The following is a 16,887-nucleotide window of genomic DNA, read 5'->3' as shown; positions in this document are numbered from 1 at the left end:
TTTATTGATTATATCTCGTAGGTGAAATTCCACATAATTCATTCAAACTCCTCTAGCTTTTCATTCGTCAGTTACACAAATTGTATTTATGTGTGTGTTGTATATAGGTGAAAGCATTAGTCAGACTAGTTAATTAATAGGCAACTTTCGCTTTTGCACTTGTGCCAGTCGATGCATTCATTTTCACACCCAATACACAGAAGCAGTAAATGAATTGGAGCGTATGCAGCTCCCCCGCTAATTGACCCACTAATAGCAGCTCACTTATCATTCCTCAGCTAAAAATGAACTCTGTGTGGGCTTGTGTGCCTGTGTGTGTGCCCGTGTGTGTGTGTGTGTGAAAAATCATTGCTAATGTGAAAACAATCGCGGATGCCGCGGCTCGAAGTCAATTAGCAGGCAACATGATTCACTTGAAAATGTTTTTCAAAATGTTTTCGGTGACGCGTCAGTGGGATTGGGTAAATGGGTCAGAATATTTGATGGATGATTCGTTGCTCGGCTGCTTCAGGCTAGACATCCTCCTAACACGAATGTGTTCTCTCGTTATGCACGTGTATGCTTAATAAGATAAGATTGGAGCGTGGAGAAAAACTCGGAAAATTTCAGGAAAGTAGATGGATGATGAAAAAAATATGAAGGGAAGAAAAACTAAGTATATTAAAGCTATTGATCTATTACTTAATGATAGTTGTTAGCAAGCAGACATAAAAGTAAAAATCTGAGCTCAACATACTGATTGGGGTATGGGCTGTGGCTTAGGAACCCTCAAACAGACCAAAAAGTGCATTTGCTTTCTAGAAACCCAGATTTCAAACATGATTTCTCACCTAGAAATTCATGGAAATTGGATTAAGTGATGAACGCATTTGCTCTATTTATTTAATTGAAGAGCATATAAAATTCGTTAAGAATAATTCACTGTAAGCTGACCAAAAAATACATCAAAATATTGGCAAAATAAATTGACTCTGTTCTTTTGCAATCAAATCAAAATTATTTGACACTTTTTGTTTTATTTCATGTGTATGCGTAGATTTGTTTTTGTCAGTAACACTTGTCGGGTGATTTATTACATCACTTGTTTTGATGTCACAAAATGCAGCAATTTGAGTGTGAACTAAATTTACAAAAAATGAATGTTAAATATTTGAGGATTTTATAATTCCAAATTGAGAATTTGAAAAGGAAACAGTTTATATAGGTACTCAAGATAAGAAATATATCTTGAAGGATAGATATTTAACAGCATCCGATAATAATTCATGCATTCCTGAAAATACGCTCGAACAAATTTTAGCAGCTCTCGTCAGCATTAGATAAAGTGGCAAATAGATAACTCAAATATTCAGAGACTATTTGGCTGGTTCTGCCTGTAGATTATTGCAATTTAGTGCTTACCTGTGCTCAAGCTGTCCTTGCACCTTGCCACTTAGCAGCCTAATGCCTGCTGCCTGCAGTTTGATGAGGGGATAAAGTAAACTCCAAATCCAAAACCGAAACCAAAGGCAAAACCAAACTCTTGCAGTTGGCAACAACTTAAGTGCTGTTTGGGGTTTTTGGGTTGCAAACAAACGAGTGGGGAGGCAAAGTGGGCGGGCCTGTCAGCTGCTTGGTCGAGCGAACGCAGGCTTAGTCAGTGAGTGCATTCCACTAATAACTTTTACGCATGGATAACATCGGCAGCAAGGATAACAGCTTCAAACCATTGAAAAAGTGCCCGAAAACCGCACAAAACGAAAATGTGGTTAAAGCAGCGCCGTAAACCACAGCCGAGCCCCGGCAGAGTGCGTCAAGCAATTTGCACAGGTGCAATGGCCAATGAAATGGGCGCCAGTAAGGGAGGCGTGGCATTGCCGTGCATACAAAGCACTTAACCCACAATTTGCTAATGGCCGACAGCGCAAGACTTTGCCAGTGCCAGTCCCGGTTCCCGCACCTGTACCTGTAGCTGAACCTGTGCCTCTTCATGTACCTGTCGCTACGCACCTTCAAAATCAATTAAAAGGCAACGGAAGTAATAACATTCTGTGCAGGAAGTGCGTAACGGTTAAATGCAGCAGTGCGGCAACCGCAAAAACAGCAAAGCTCAGTCCTCGTTTACGCCAAATGAGCAATAGCGTCAGCCCGAAGAGCCCAAAAAGCAACATCAACAAATACAACAACAGATTTCATGGCGCACAGGAAGCCGCCTCAGTGCTGGTTACTCCTCGACTAATACAATTACATACTAAACTGTTACGCAAATACATGCTTATGCGACCGCCGGGCGAGAGCAACAGCACAAAGATAAAGCGAACCAACCGCTCTCTCCACATCCCCTCCCCCACCTCTACAAACAAACAGCAACAGTTAACGGAATCTGCAGTCCATAGAGATGAGCGCGTGAGTGGCAAATCGATTGAGAACAGCTGCTGCCTCAAATGCTATTTTGTCGTCGGGCTTTAATCTTATGTATGTACATATATAATCGGAGTATATTTCTTGTACTCTGAACAAATATCTGGTGTTGACAACAATATAAAAATTGCAAGGATCATTTATCTATTCTGATTATAGAAAGCTCGAACGTTTGTTCGCACTTATGATTCTCTACATGAACAAGTGACCTTCCCTAGAAAGAGAGAAGCGTTTTCCCTGCGCGCTGCTTGACTGCATTTGAAAACTTGCAGCTACTGTACGGACAGCAGGAACGATTACTGCATTGGCATTCACGAAAGTGTGCGTGTATGTGTGTAAAAGTATGTGGAAATGTGTGTACTTACAGTTTAACCAACTTTCTGCCGATGCTTGCTGATTTTGCTTACTCTTCACATACACTCATATTTATGTATGTACATATGTGTATGGCAATGCTTTCATTTTGGAGCTGCTGTGATTTTTGGAATCTGCACGAAAGGGTCCATAAAATAGCATCGCCAATGGAGTTTACTGAATCACATCGACCGCTTAAACTGCATACAAATTGGAAGGCCATACACGAAAACTGGGCAAGACGAAATGACAGCGATTGCCGTGAACTAGTGCAGTTCATAAAGATATCGAAGTTTTTCTCCAGAAATTTAATTTGTTTGTTCTTGTCAAATTATTTAATTTAAATTGGGAACTTAAGTGATTAGCCCTCGTGATTAGCGTGGCTCATTGTTAAAATACTAACTGTTAGATAAGTCAACCTACGGCTGGCACAAAACCTAGTACTTTATGATCGCAATGGTACGTTGCTTCACTGGCAAATAATATTTTGCAAGTAGTTTATATATTTATATCTTTTTAGAGTAACACTTCAACATTTGCTTGAATTCTTTGGTACCAAATATTTTTTATTGAAGCTCACGTTATATAAGATGTTATCAGAGTTGCCAGACAGTAAAGATTTATTTCAATAAAGTTGTTGGGGTTATATTATTGCTTTTGTTATTCCTTGCCGCTTGTCCATCATTTTCGCTCGACTTTGATTGAAAAAGCGAGTTACCATAAAACAAACCGCACTCAAGCATCATATGCCCAAAAGCAATACAACAACATTAGCTTCTTGGCCATATACGAGTAAATATGCATAAATAACAAGCATATGCTGGGAGCAGAGCCGTAAAATAACAACAATAGCTCAAAGCGATCTTTGGTCGCGCCCCTGTCCCGATGTCTCTTGGATGAATACGAGGACAGGGATTAGATTTTTATATGACCAACACCGCAAAAGCCTTTGGGCTTTGAAATACAAATCCATCGCAATGGTTTTATGAGTTCATAAAAATTGACCTATATGTAGGTGTTTACTCTGATTGTATTTTTGTTTGCCGAGAGCCCGATATTGTGGGAAATTGAAATTGTGAAGTTACTTTTGTGCTGAATGTTTTATGTGCGCCTGTGTGCAAGGCTCGTAAATATGAATAAATCTGTATGTTCGGGACTCGGCTGTCCCGGCCAAGCATTAAAGCTGCAGGCTCCATAATCGTAACTTGATTAGAAATACGATACAGCATACCCAAGAATTTAAGGGCAATACATTTACACATATGCACATACATATATAGGCTGGTACGTCCAAGGGGCATATAAAAACTTTATTAAACGCAACTACACATAAAAATAAAACGATGACAAAGTACGCGACGCGTTTTCAGCTTCTGTTCCAGTTGTTGTCCTTCTGCGTGACTGCGACGCCGACGTTGGCAATTTTTTGTATTTTTTTGCGTACTCAGGCTTAGACCAGGACTTGGGCCCACAATTCACTTCAAGTTGTAACAAATTTCATTACAATCGTAACAAGAAAACGTGTCTCAACAACTAAATTGCGAAAGCGAAAGCAAGAACAAAAATTGCACATAACTAGGCTGCCCCGAACGTAGTAGGGGACATCCATGGCCAAAGGCTTGATTGGCTTTTTTACAGAGTCGCTGTTGACGCAGCGATTAAACTTTAACATATCGCTGTTAAGCTACAGTATCTGTTAAGCTTTAAGCAACAGTCTCTGTCTATCTTTCTCCATCTGCTGCCAGGGATCAACATGTTAAAGTGACAAACACTGTCGGGATTCCGTCGCTCCGAACATCCTAACGATTTTTTGTCAGCCAAATGCCCCACTTCTGAACGGACTCTCATATTATTTGCCCCTTGGCATATTGCTGTCATACTATGAATTTTGTTATTGTTATCATGCCGGCATTTCCTTTTTTGTTTAGGTCAAACCTGCAGCAGCATTTCCTTTTTTTCTGCTGACAAGCAGTTGGTTTTTCCACATTCATATTTTATTGGCCTGCGTATTAGAGGACAGAAGGTAAAGGGTCCTTTGCCCTGCGGAAGGGTCTAGGTGTTAGTGAATTTTATTCAAATTTGACGCTAATGAAATGCCACGTGACAGGCGTTTTGAGTGTCATTGGAAAAATCAATAAAATATGGAATATTAACTGTAAATAATATAAGAGAACAAGAAACTTTTTTTGTTCGGTAATTATTTTGTTTTCTAGCAAATCAAAATGTGTTGTTTTAAGTTTAGTTTGTTAACTTTAACTTTTTGTTAACTTTGTAACGACTTTTGCAGGTAACAAGAAAATTAAATGTCCTCTAGTAAAAACCTCTAACCAAAAAATGCCTCTGCTAGGAGGGGAGAAGAATTTTCTTTTTTAGACTGCAAACTGCAATCAAAAGTGAGGATGAACTGTGTGTTTTATTCCTTAATTGGGAAAAAAAGATTGGGCAATATGGGACCCTAACCTGGCATCATATCTGCACTGAGACGAGACTTCAGTTTAGATTGGTGTGCTTAGATAAAGTCCTTTATTGGCATTAAGCAAATTCCACATTAAACTTTAAAGATAATATTGTTATAGCTATAGATTCTAATGGGCCATATTTGATAACGTTTACAACAATTTCACTAGGTGTTAACAAGAACAAAATGAACAATAGAACTATTAGGATTATTTGAATGCGTGGAGTACTCCATTAAAGGTGCTCGGATGTGACTGTGTGAGTGGTTAGGAATGCATTTGGGCTTTGCCAGGATTGTTGCGACTGCTAAATCTTTGCATTGTTCCGCATACTCTGGTACTCTAGTTAAGCTTCTTTCTAGCTGAACGACTGCCTCTGACGGTCTACACGCGTCGCAGGAGGCGCTTCTTCCATTTACAGAGAGGAGGCCAGGCACGCGCAACCGCCAGACGTCGCCAGCTTCATTTGTCCGTCTCTGTGCCAGCAGGATGTGCCTCGCCACCATCATCGGATGCGTTAGCCGCCTGCTCAATGGCCTTGGCCGCGCTGGGATCCGCAATGCTGCCAAAGTAGTTGCCGGTGGGCTCGATGTCCACCACGCGCTCAACGTCATCTAGCTTGGGTGGTGCTGGCACCGTCACCATAAGTATGCCATCCGCCGAGAAGGTGGCGCGCGCCAGTGTGGCATCATAGTGCCGGGGCAGCTTGTAGCAGCGCGTAAATTCGCGCGTGATGCACAGTTGACCCTTCTCGGCGCGATCGTCTGCCTGCTTGCCCTCCACGCAGATGGTGTCGCTGTTCTTGGCCTTAACCGTCAGCTCGCCAAGCTGGAAGTGATGCACGTCCAGCACCACCTTAAAGGTGCCCCGGCCCAGCGAGTCCGGCTCCGCGCCTGTCTCTATGACCACACGGCCCACCAGGCACGAGCCGTGACACCAGGCGCTGTCGTCCACGCGCAGATGAAACTCCCGGGCGCACACGTCCATCTCGTGGGCCAGGTAGTAGCGCCTCTGCCGGCACTTCGGCTCGCCCGTTGACCAGTGCCTACGCGGTGGCCAGTGATAATGTGCGCCACCATGCTCGTGCTCGTGCTCCCAATCCCAGTCCCAGTGAATGGGCATGCTCTGGCCTCGGTTCGTTCCCTTTCGTTTCGGAGTGTGCCCGGTTGGGCTGTGCGCGGGTGCTGTGTTTCGTTGCACACGGAGCAAACGCGTTGCTTTTTGGCAAGGGGTGCCAAAAGAACCGTTGTCCTCGGCCGTCTTCCACCCTGCTCGACTCTTACTAACTAACTAACTAGATAGCCAATTGCCTGACCCGCTCGCAGAGGAATTATGCAGAGTTATTCGAACCGATACACAATACAATGCGACTGTACCGGTGCCAGGCTCAGGCAGCAACTGCGCCGAGTCCTTTGTAAAATCATTCCAGTGCCTCGCACAGTCTTCCACAATGGTCGCTCCCCCAGCCTTGCGACAGCTCGGGAGGCATGCAGTTTGCCATGCATTGTCGAAAAGTAGCGCAACCCCAACCCGAATGTTTGATCAATACTCTGGTGCTGTCTAGCGCAACCCTTGCAACTATTTTTAGGCACAAAGGGCGCCAATGAGTTGGAATGAAGCGCCAAACAAGCCAAACAGTGATGCGATAATGCCCCAATAACCTTATGAGGCAGCCGCGGCAACGACTTTATGCAACTAATTGTGGCATTGTCGCCTGGCTCAGATGCGCCTGGTTCTGAGATGCGCCTGGTTCAGAGCGTGAGCTCTGTCTACGCATTGTGGCAAGTGGAACTAATGAAAATCGTGACCTCCATTCGGCACGTCTCTCATATGAGAGTGAATATGACACATATGTACAAATACAGGGTGCTGCTGCGTGTTATAGTTAAGGGAGGTAAAAAATCAAAAAATGTTCACATTTTCTTTCGTTTTGTTATCTACACTTCATTGCAATCTGGCAGCACGTTATGTCTATCATGTCAGATATAAGCAGGTGCGAAGTAAATTTTTAACTACATGTTAAGCTAGTTGTTAACACATTATCTGATCAGAAACTACAACATTCAAATTCATTTACAATTGCACTGAATTTCAAACAGTTTCGAGCGTTTTCTACTGCACCCTATATCCCAAAAAGGAGAGCACAACGGATTCGGCTACAAAAAGAAAATAAACAAAAAACATTTTATAGCATTGTCCCAGACAACGCTGGCGATGTCAAGACATTTGCAGCAGAATTGGTATTGTTGTAGCCTGGTTGGCCCCGGGTTGAGCCAATTTGTAAAATAACGAAATATGTATATACAATATTTTACTTATATTGCGCTGGGGGTCAGGCAGTTTTGCTGCTTGGCTGCTGAAATTGAATTTCTGCTGTTAGCTTTGCAGTTTGACAAATTTTCAGCAAACAAGCCAAAAGTGACTACAGCTTGACACAGCTGAATGACAGATCGTTGTGTTCTCGAATGCAACTGGAGAGTTTTTATCCAGATTGGTTGAGGGACAGCAGGGAACAAGCGGCATGCAGGAGATTCCGTTGACGGGTTTGTCGAAAAGCATTAACTTAGACAAAAGTTTTTAAGTAACCGCTTGTACCAAGTTAAGGGACAGTATTTAGTTGAAGTTAATTAAAAAGTGTGGTAGTAAAAACAACAGCCAAAAGTGGAGCTAAAAAAGGTTTTCGGTACCAATATTTATGTATACACTGTTCGGTTTACATAAGACAAACTATAAAGTGCATTAGTCCCGACAGACTCGGACGTAGGAAATCAGGGAAGAGTCTCTTATAATCGCTTCGTATTCATATTTGCGAAGTAGAAAGTGGCAAAATTAATCATTCTTGCCAATCGTTGGAATAGATATTTTTCACATAAGGCTAGAATCGGTATATTTAATAATAATATATAATAATTATAATATAATAAATAATTGTATACATTTTTAATGTATTCTGCCAAAAAGAAGCTAAACTAACTTTTGCTCACCCCAGCCCCAGTTTCTGATAAATTAAAGTGCCTGTCCATTATTTTGTTAATGTTTTGATTCATTCTACTGATGAAACTATGTACAAGGTACAATTGCTCAGAATTATCTTTCCTTAATAAATAAAATAAAATAAAAGAGAGTGGTAAAAAGAAGTTCATCATAGTATGTAGTTACACAAAGTCCACCTGAATGCTGTTAATTTCAACACTTGAATGCAAATGACGTTGTATTTTTGTAAATTTCCCTTATTTCGTTAGGACGCACGTGTCTATGAAATTAACAATAGGTTGTTATAGAAATATCTATCAATGGAAATAAGCTCTCAGATCATCTTTAACTTTACCAGGAAATGTGCTACAACAGATCGCATTCAGTTCGCTGCGATTTGCCAAGCGATTCGCATAAAGTTGGCTCGCCTTAAGTTAAAAATCAGTTTGAGGTTTTTGTTGTGAGTGCCAAAAGATAATTCTATTCCATTATACATGCCTGCCGGAACTGAATTAATTCCCAGATAATTCACGAAATTTAAGTGTAAACGATTTAAGTGAGCGTAATATAAATTTAATTATCAATCATTTTGTCTATACAAATTTAAATCTGATCACAAAAACCGCCAGCGGGAGCCAATCCGACATTCAACATTTTGCACCTGAGAGGTAATTCCTGTATCATAAACTAATACGAGCACATTGTACAAAATTGAATGAGAAATATTTGCTATATGCCGTGGGCAGCCCTAAAACTAATAACAGAATAAACAACGTTGTGACACCCAAACAGACACTTTCCAACCGCCGCTACCAACCGTTTCGCAGAGGGACGCACACGTTGCGGGCCGCGCGATTAGAAACAGAATTAACGACCGCGCTTCGGCGTTTGGCATAGATTACTTGAACGCACATGTGCGACCATGTTTACAGGGGTAGGGGAAGTCTGAAGGGGCAGGTTAGGATTCGTTAATCAAAGTGTTGGCCTTCGCCAAGTTGTGATAGCTCAGGGATGCGTTAGCGACGTGATTGGAAAGTAATTGCATTAATTAACCCACACCTGAGGCTGAGGTGCTGTCCTTGGTTAATTTTGATTAAGCAGCTGCTTACCGGGTCAGACTTGGCTTGGATTAAGAATATCTTATGTTGTGTATTTTGTATCTTGAGGCTATGCAAAATAGCATTCATTTTTAGTTGCGCTGATTTATAACTCATTTCCTGACGCATAGCCAAGGGGAGTCGGGGCGAGCAGCGCACTGCCCCTAAGCAAAGTGAAATCAAGCATTCAAAATTCACTTACTTCCGGTTATTTTAGTACGCAAAGTAAAGTCGGCCACTAACGAGGAGCTGAGGCAGTGGACGAGTAGCCGGCCACGCCTGGAGTGACCCGATGCTTAGTCGCTTGTGTAATGCGAAGTTAGTAAATGTCCAAATGAATGACTTCACTTGACTTTAGTTAAAATATTTACTCATATTTTGCACCCAGTCGACTGAGGAGCATGTGTTTGTGGCTTCTGTACAGCTGTAATACTTTACACATCAATGCGTTCCCAGTTCCCGTTTGACGGTGGGGGAGGGAAGCGAACACATGTAATACTCTGAATTCCAAATAAGACCATCAGAAGTTTGGGGCACATGCGTCAATCTATGAATACAAAACTCTGCCAATCAAAATTTACAAAGCTTTACAAATTCCTTTTCACTGTGACATGCAGCGAAATTCTACAAACAAATATTTTGACACGTTTAAAGGAGAAATAATTTCAGTTTGATAAACCTTTGAAGCCATAAAAAATAAAGCGTATGCAGGTATATAATTCCAACGAATAACTAATGTCTAACTTTGAAAAGTTAACTTCGTAGTTAGTTAAAATTTAATGTGTGTAGCATGGAAATGAAACCCATTCTGCAAGTCAATTTGGAAAACAGCTGTTCACATAAACTGTGGAATTTAAACAGTTTAAACAGCATTGTAAGCAGACATTGTATTAAGGCACACTCATACTACATACTACTCATACTACAACTCGAGACAGGGTATCGCCCAGTCGAGTTCATGAAAATGCAATGTTTTGAAATATTAACTCAAAACTGGGTTGGTAACATATTGAGTTTGAGAACATTTTTGAATATTTAAATATTTATTTATATTCATGTTTCAAAGGATACAACCTTGGGTACATTCAAATATGAATTCTCTTTGCAGATATGACCTTTAGCGGCACGCGAAACGACTCGCACCATGCTTCAAGCCATTTGTTATTCCACCTGACGCGCCCCTTTCGCCCTCCCGGTTGTTACCGATAACTGGCGCAGTGCCTCTTATTGTACACAAATTGTCAAGGCTGCATTGCCCCTCCGATGCGGCTGGGCCTAAGCCCCTAGATACCTTTAGCAGCCCCAATAGCAGTCGAGCAGTCGTCCAAGGAACAACCCCTCGTTAGTTACGGCCATATGATTTTTATGTAATACACCACAAGCAGAGGGTGGGGCAGCAGCACAAAGGTTGTGCGAATTCCGGCCTGCACATGGGGCAGAGTTGTGTGTGTGTGTGTGTGTGCCCCACAGATGTGTGCTGGGTGCCCATTCTAGGGTTTATGATCAATCATTCGCCTTGGCTGACTGCGGTTAGAGGCTGGTCCACCTCCGCGCTGTGGCTCGACTAGCTGCTCGACGTCTCGTCTGACAAATCTTTATCTTTGCCCTGACTTATTTATCCTTTTTGGCCGTTTCATTTTTATTTTGCCAGGGCATTTTATGTCATGTTTATTGATGTGTAAAAGTCATAAAGTCAAATTGAACACTTGTGCTGGAAAATCAGCCCAAACCTCTACCCCCCTCCAGATTATTCCACTCACCCTCAGCGTGGAATGCTATTACCGGTTTTTTTTCGTATACAGCATTTTGTATTTTATTTCATTTTAACAAAATTGCAGACGAAAAAACAGAGTGAATGTGAATACTCTGCAAAAATAAATAATAACAAAATAAAAACAAGTTTCTTTTAGCCAAAATCTGATTTGTTTTTATAAATGCAAATAACTTGCTGATTCTCTGCTGCAGGGTATATTGCAGTCGATCAGTGCAATATATTTTCTCGAATCAATTGGAATATTCGAAGCGTAGTATTTGTTTTATAGTTTTCTAATTCAATGGTCAACTGTAAGAGGCAGCTGCGACTACTAGACGCTTACCCCAAGTTCCAGCTCAGAGCCGGGCTAACTTAAGATTAAACTTACCTCGTTGCCTTGGAGGCGTTTACATTGGCGCCATCTTTGAACCATTGGAACTGCATGCGTGATGAGCCTTGGGCCGTGCAGGATATGATAAACTCGTTGTCCTCTCGCACAGCTGCCTGCGGTTGATTGACGCTCAGGTCCTGCAACGAAAATGATCCACAGTTTCAGTCCACAATATTCACTAATTAGACGCCCATGTGTAGAGGTTGGCTGAGAGGGGGGTGGGGGGGGGGGGGTGGGTGCGATTGGAGGAGTTGTCTGACAGTTCCGGTCCCTAGGCTGCTGTCAAGCGACGCAAATTCTGTGCCGTCGTTTGGGAGCACCCTGAGGTTTCCGGCTTGTCGGTTATGTTAATGCAACCTAATTGCAGGCAGTGGCGGGCTTGATGGCCACCTGATGAGGCCAATTGTTCATGTGCTTGCCGCAATTAATAAATTATTATTTTCGTCATTGCAAGCCAAGTGGCAAGCGGCAAGCGGCGAGTGCCGCATTGTCGACGTGTTTATGCTCACATTTATTCCCACTCATTTGTTGCTTTTATCGTTTTATTGCTATTGTTTTTATTGTCCGTGTTGCTGCCACACGTGCGACAAGAGTAAATAAATTAATGTTTAATTTATAACGGAAATAAATGCGGAGACACCCGTGTACATATGCATGTGGTGATGCATACAAATATTTTATAATACTTTATCTCTTGTCCGCTTTTACAGTCATATATTTATTAATAACAACGCCAGAGACCAGAAATCAATGTTGCGATCCTCGAGCTGATTGAGTGGACGCATTTAACTGCTGTCGAATATGTATTTCTGAATGTCAAATTGTAAATTGACTTATTTAATGCTTTTCGAAAGTAATTGAATGCAGGATAACCAGGACATATGTAAATACAAAATTCGAATGCGGATCGAGTCCCAGAGAATCGTGTAAATGTAGTCTTGTCTTTCTACTATAGTTAATGGGCCTATGAACGTTTATAAGGCTATTCGTGACTTTGTCGATGATGGTGCAAGTTTACTTTTGAAAGTTATCAGAGGAATATTTTTCAGTCTCACTTACCAGCATATTAAGGGGTGGATTCTCGTCGAAATGATGAAAATTCGAGACCAACGTAAAGTTTCCAATCCGTCCACGTTCTACCATTCGGGTAATGGCCTCGCGAATGCGTTGGGAGTCGCCTTTGATGCCAAAGAAGTGAAATGTTATGTCCAAGCGATCTGTGGTATTGGAAATTAATTCCAGATCGCTTATTTTGGTAATATTAAAGTTGCGCAACACGCGTGTGAGCTGCAATAGATTGAATAGAAAATAGATATTAAAGCTTTCATATTATTGGTGGATTGATGGTTCTTTAAATACGCCGAGTACTCAAGGGGTCATTAAAGCAAATTGACAGCCTTTCGATTTCCGAGCACAAGGCATTGATTTTATTACCCAACTAGCTTTGGTCCTTATCCAACTGGAGCCCAAAATCTTTGGGATTACTTTTCCCAGCCAGCTGGAAAGTTGCTTAACATTCGAAATGAATGATAATTTATTCCAGTAAATGGCACCATTGAGCATTGGGCACGCATAAAAAATACAATGTCAATGCAAAAGGTAAAAAGTTGCTACCCTACAATATGTTAGTGTGGTTGGTTAACTTGTTAACTTGGATAGCCATGAGAAACCCGCAGTCGCAGTAGCGTTTGACGCATGTCGTGACACAAAAACGCACGATTTAACATAACATGTTCGTTCTCAGAAAATCGGGTTTTCTTACATGTTAATATTGGACACATCAACACAAAACCCCATCCAAGAGAACAGATACAGTTATACAAACCTATATGTATGTATGTAGGTAAGAAAGACTTACTTAAATGTATGATAATCGTATGGTAGGGTAACATTTACAAGCTAACAAAGCAAGAGAACTTACATACAAATATACTAAATATACAAATATAAATACGTACAAGTGTGCGTATAGACAAACATACACATCACTAACAAACACAATCACTTGAACATTCATACGTCCGTGTCAATACATGACATACACACAGTCTTACACACATACATAAATATATAAACATACATACATATGCATCCATTAGTCAAACACCACCGCAAAAAGAAAACTTATAATCAAAGCATCTACATCTATAAGCCCCAATAGAATTCATGAGGATCGCATAAAAATAAGCAATTTTTTAATTGCAGCGCAGTGGGAAGTCAACGTGATCTGCATTTGCAAATATATAACTGCTAAATACCTCTGCGTTCAGAGATGAATCGATTCATGAGTCAAATGTTATTTGAATTATTCAGATCGAAAAGTTGCAACCAACCTTTGACCACAATTATTTGATAATGTACAGGTCAAAAATAAATGAGTAGTGTTAGTTCCCAATTTCCACGTCACTCTTCGAAAATGCTTTTAAAGCTGATCGGATGCTAAGCAACGAATTTCGTACAGCATTTTTTCATACATTTTCTACATATGCGAGTGTAATTTTCTAAACACTTGACTTGGGGTGGTCTTACACCATAGAAACTAACTTTCCTTCTAAAGTTTCCTCGTAAGGTCTGGTGTGAAAGACCAATCAGTCAATCAGTAAGGGCGCACAGTCTTATTTTTAGAGAATAGTTAGGTTTTTTTTTTAGAGAGTAGGTACTTTTGTACAGTGGAGCCCACTTAAAGTATGTTCAGCTTTCCTTTACTTTGGCTCTTTTCTTATCGGGCCAACTTTAAGTTGAAAGTTTTTCTTTGGCCCGCAGAAATTGGCTATGAAATGCAATTTTGCTTTTGCCCAACGAAACTTTTCCTTATTTTTTCTCTTGTTGCACCACCGTGTGTCATAATGTGGGACCAGTGTGATGGCAGTGTCTGGCTTATCCTTATTTAAATGATTATTCTTTATATTAAAGTCGTTTGGTCCTGTTGGTCGCCGGCCCCATTCGGAGGGTCATTGCTCTGGCCAAAAGTTTTTAAAACTTTTGCAGTATTTGCCCGCCACCACGGACCTCAACTGTCTACTTAAATATTAATATTATTGAGCTATATCCTCTTCATGGCGCAGGCTTCTAAAGTCAACGACTCTTTTTTCGAGCTAACAGTGAAAAAGAAAACTATCACAAATATTTTCAGGCACAAGCATGGATAAAAGTCGTTGTTGCACACGTTCGCTTCAAGCTGGTAACTGTCATTAGAAGTACTGTTAACTTGGCAAGTTAAGGCCAATACGGCAACGCTTCATTTGCCACCAGAGCGGCATAAAGCGGACGGCCAAAAAGCCGAAGCCAAAGCGGACAGAAATGCAGTTTGGGACATTTTCGGTGAGAAAAATGTGAACATTTACCACACAAAACAGACCAACTAGAAAGCCACCTTAAAAATGAAGAGAAATTCTGCTCAAGAGCCACAAAAAGAAAATGCAAGAGATACGAAATACATACTTAAGTCTGAAAGACTATACTGTGCTGGGTCTTACGGGAAATATTTGACAGCGTATCTATTTTCGAGTTTATATATAATTAATTTCAAATAATATTAAATTCGATGAAGGAGGGAGAGTAAGAGAGAGCAAGTCAAGACAGGACAAAGAGACGAACAGACAGATGGTCATATCTTAACATACTAAGTTTTTCCTCTGATAAAAACACTTTTTCACGTTGATAAAATATACTTAGCTTTTTCTGCCTGAGCAAAGAATATTTCTTAGTCAAGCAATCTAGACTCAAGGTTTTCTATACTGGAATGTAACGTATATACTACTCACATTTAACTACTTAAGCTGCAAAACAACCCAACACAAATACTCTACTCCTCACACACACACACACACAGACGTAACCAATTAGCTCTTTTAATTAACACAACATTAAAGCATTGCAAAATGTGGCAGTTGTAAAAATACGTAAGACCCAGCAGGAAGAGGCAAACCATGAAATCAAAGCTGACAACATAAGAAAACTTTTGGCCTTGGCAGGTTTTTCCGGGACGTTTAAAACTTGAAGGGGCAGTGGTTGCTGGAGGGACGCCTGACGCGAAAATAGAGGAAACTTAAAACTATGCGAGACGTGGCGACAATCATCCGCTTATTGGTAGTTATTACAATAGTTTTCTTTTTGTTCACGCCTTCGAGACGTGCCCGCCGGCCTCGGAGGCACTCGAATGGCTCCGTACTTTGGCTCTTTAATATTTATCATTATTTTAATTATTTTTTGTTTTTTTGCACTTTCTAATTATATTGCACAAGTGCAAGAGTAATGCAATTTTGTTGCTTTAATTAGAGCGCAACTCTACGGGCTACTCGAAGAAATTAGCTCTGCTCGGGCTTCCATTGTGCGACAATGCAACATGCTGTGACACTGGAGTGTAGAGTAAAGCCCGGAATCGTTCCGGCTGCCCACTCTCCGCTGAAGTCGTCGACGCGGTAAAACTTCACTCAGCTTATGTAAATATATAGTTAAGGAATTAATCAAAAAATGCATCAGAAAAAATAGAAAGAAAAACCGAAAAAAAAACAGCAACAACATGAATAAATATTTTCGGTTAATATAAAAGAATTTTCGTTGCCACTGTGCATTTTCGCCGTTGTTTTTTAATAAATATTCCATAAAATGAAAACTTGCAAGTGCTGAGTAAAAAATGTGCAACAGTCAATGTGCTGAAAAGTGGCGTCCAAAGTTTACAAGAGCCTGCCTGAAGATGCGCGGGAGCGACGGCTTCGGCTTCGGCCTGGCCGTTTGTTTGCGCCTGTTGGTAAAAATGTTTCAAGTTAAAGAATGGGAAAAAAACGCTGATTGTTTGCTCAAAAGTTTTCATAGCGGCTGGCGGACGGTTGGTCTAGCGGACGCTCTCTGTGAGGGACGGCTCTCAAATTAAAATGACAATCAGATTAAAGTACCTCTTGCTGTGTCATCATCAGATGTCCACATCAGAGCCAATATTAAAGTTATATTTTGTTGCGTTAACATTAAGCCTTTTATTTACATATTAGATAGTTAGTTACATATGTATTTTTCAGGTGACTCTGTTGGGTTTAATTCGGCGAATCAGTTATATATTGAATAAATTCGTTTAGGCTTCACTTTTTATTTTGGCTGAAATCAAAATCATCTCCCACATAATCCTTTGAATTTATAAATATTTCACTTTTAATATGCCTGTAAATTAAGTGTTTCCAAGTAATATATTTTACTGATGCTCAGTTTTTCTTCTTTTTGACCTGTGCTTTGGCTTTTTTAGCAATACCCCGTTTTAACTATCAGTTAGCAAGTGCATACAGCTGGCTTCAATGTTTAACCCTAGATTGAAGAACATTTTGCCCATGGTCTTTTTAGCGGCTGCCTTCATTCGTATCATTGTTATCTTAACTCTGTGCTAATGGTATTTTAATTTCCACATTCGAGAGCGGGAGAGCGGAAAATCTTGGAGGCGTCGCTTTCCGTGCTGTGGCAAAAGCTGCAAGCAGC

General features: G+C 40.8%; 3 protein-coding genes across 5 annotated transcripts in view; 1 reads left to right on the top strand and 2 right to left on the bottom strand.

Moving 5' to 3' along the window:
- The window catches only part of LOC135435127 (uncharacterized), a 169,385-nt gene that overhangs the window by 30,864 nt on the left and 121,634 nt on the right, over nucleotides 1-16,887 (bottom strand). The window contains exons 7-8 of the mRNA XM_064692033.1: nucleotides 12,484-12,711; nucleotides 11,422-11,561 (exon numbers count right to left, since the gene is read on the bottom strand). Coding sequence (XP_064548103.1) covers nucleotides 11,422-11,561; nucleotides 12,484-12,711 — 368 coding nt within the window. The remainder of the gene's footprint in view (nucleotides 1-11,421; nucleotides 11,562-12,483; nucleotides 12,712-16,887) is intronic.
- LOC135435126 (heat shock protein 23) lies at nucleotides 5,249-6,582 on the bottom strand. The gene has a single exon (XM_064692032.1). The coding sequence runs from the start codon at nucleotides 6,330-6,332 to the stop codon at nucleotides 5,673-5,675; it is 660 nt and encodes a 219-aa protein (XP_064548102.1). The 5' UTR covers nucleotides 6,333-6,582; the 3' UTR covers nucleotides 5,249-5,672.
- Nucleotides 8,579-16,887, top strand: part of LOC135435123 (uncharacterized) — a 39,493-nt gene continuing 31,184 nt past the window's right edge. Inside the window, exon 1 of one of the 3 annotated variants that reach the window (XM_064692026.1) lies at nucleotides 8,579-8,643. The gene's annotated coding sequence lies outside the window, so the exon portion shown is untranslated. Of the gene's footprint in view, nucleotides 8,852-16,887 lie in introns of all 3 variants that reach the window. The other 2 variants (XM_064692027.1, XM_064692025.1) reach the window with 2 other exon arrangements.

The sequence above is a fragment of the Drosophila montana genome, unplaced genomic scaffold (assembly GCF_035044405.1).
Source record: "Drosophila montana isolate Dmon_TW-CO22-7 unplaced genomic scaffold, ASM3504440v1 contig_3513_1, whole genome shotgun sequence".
Lineage (NCBI taxonomy): Eukaryota > Metazoa > Arthropoda > Insecta > Diptera > Drosophilidae > Drosophila > Drosophila montana.
This window is presented reverse-complemented; position numbering and strand designations above follow the sequence as displayed.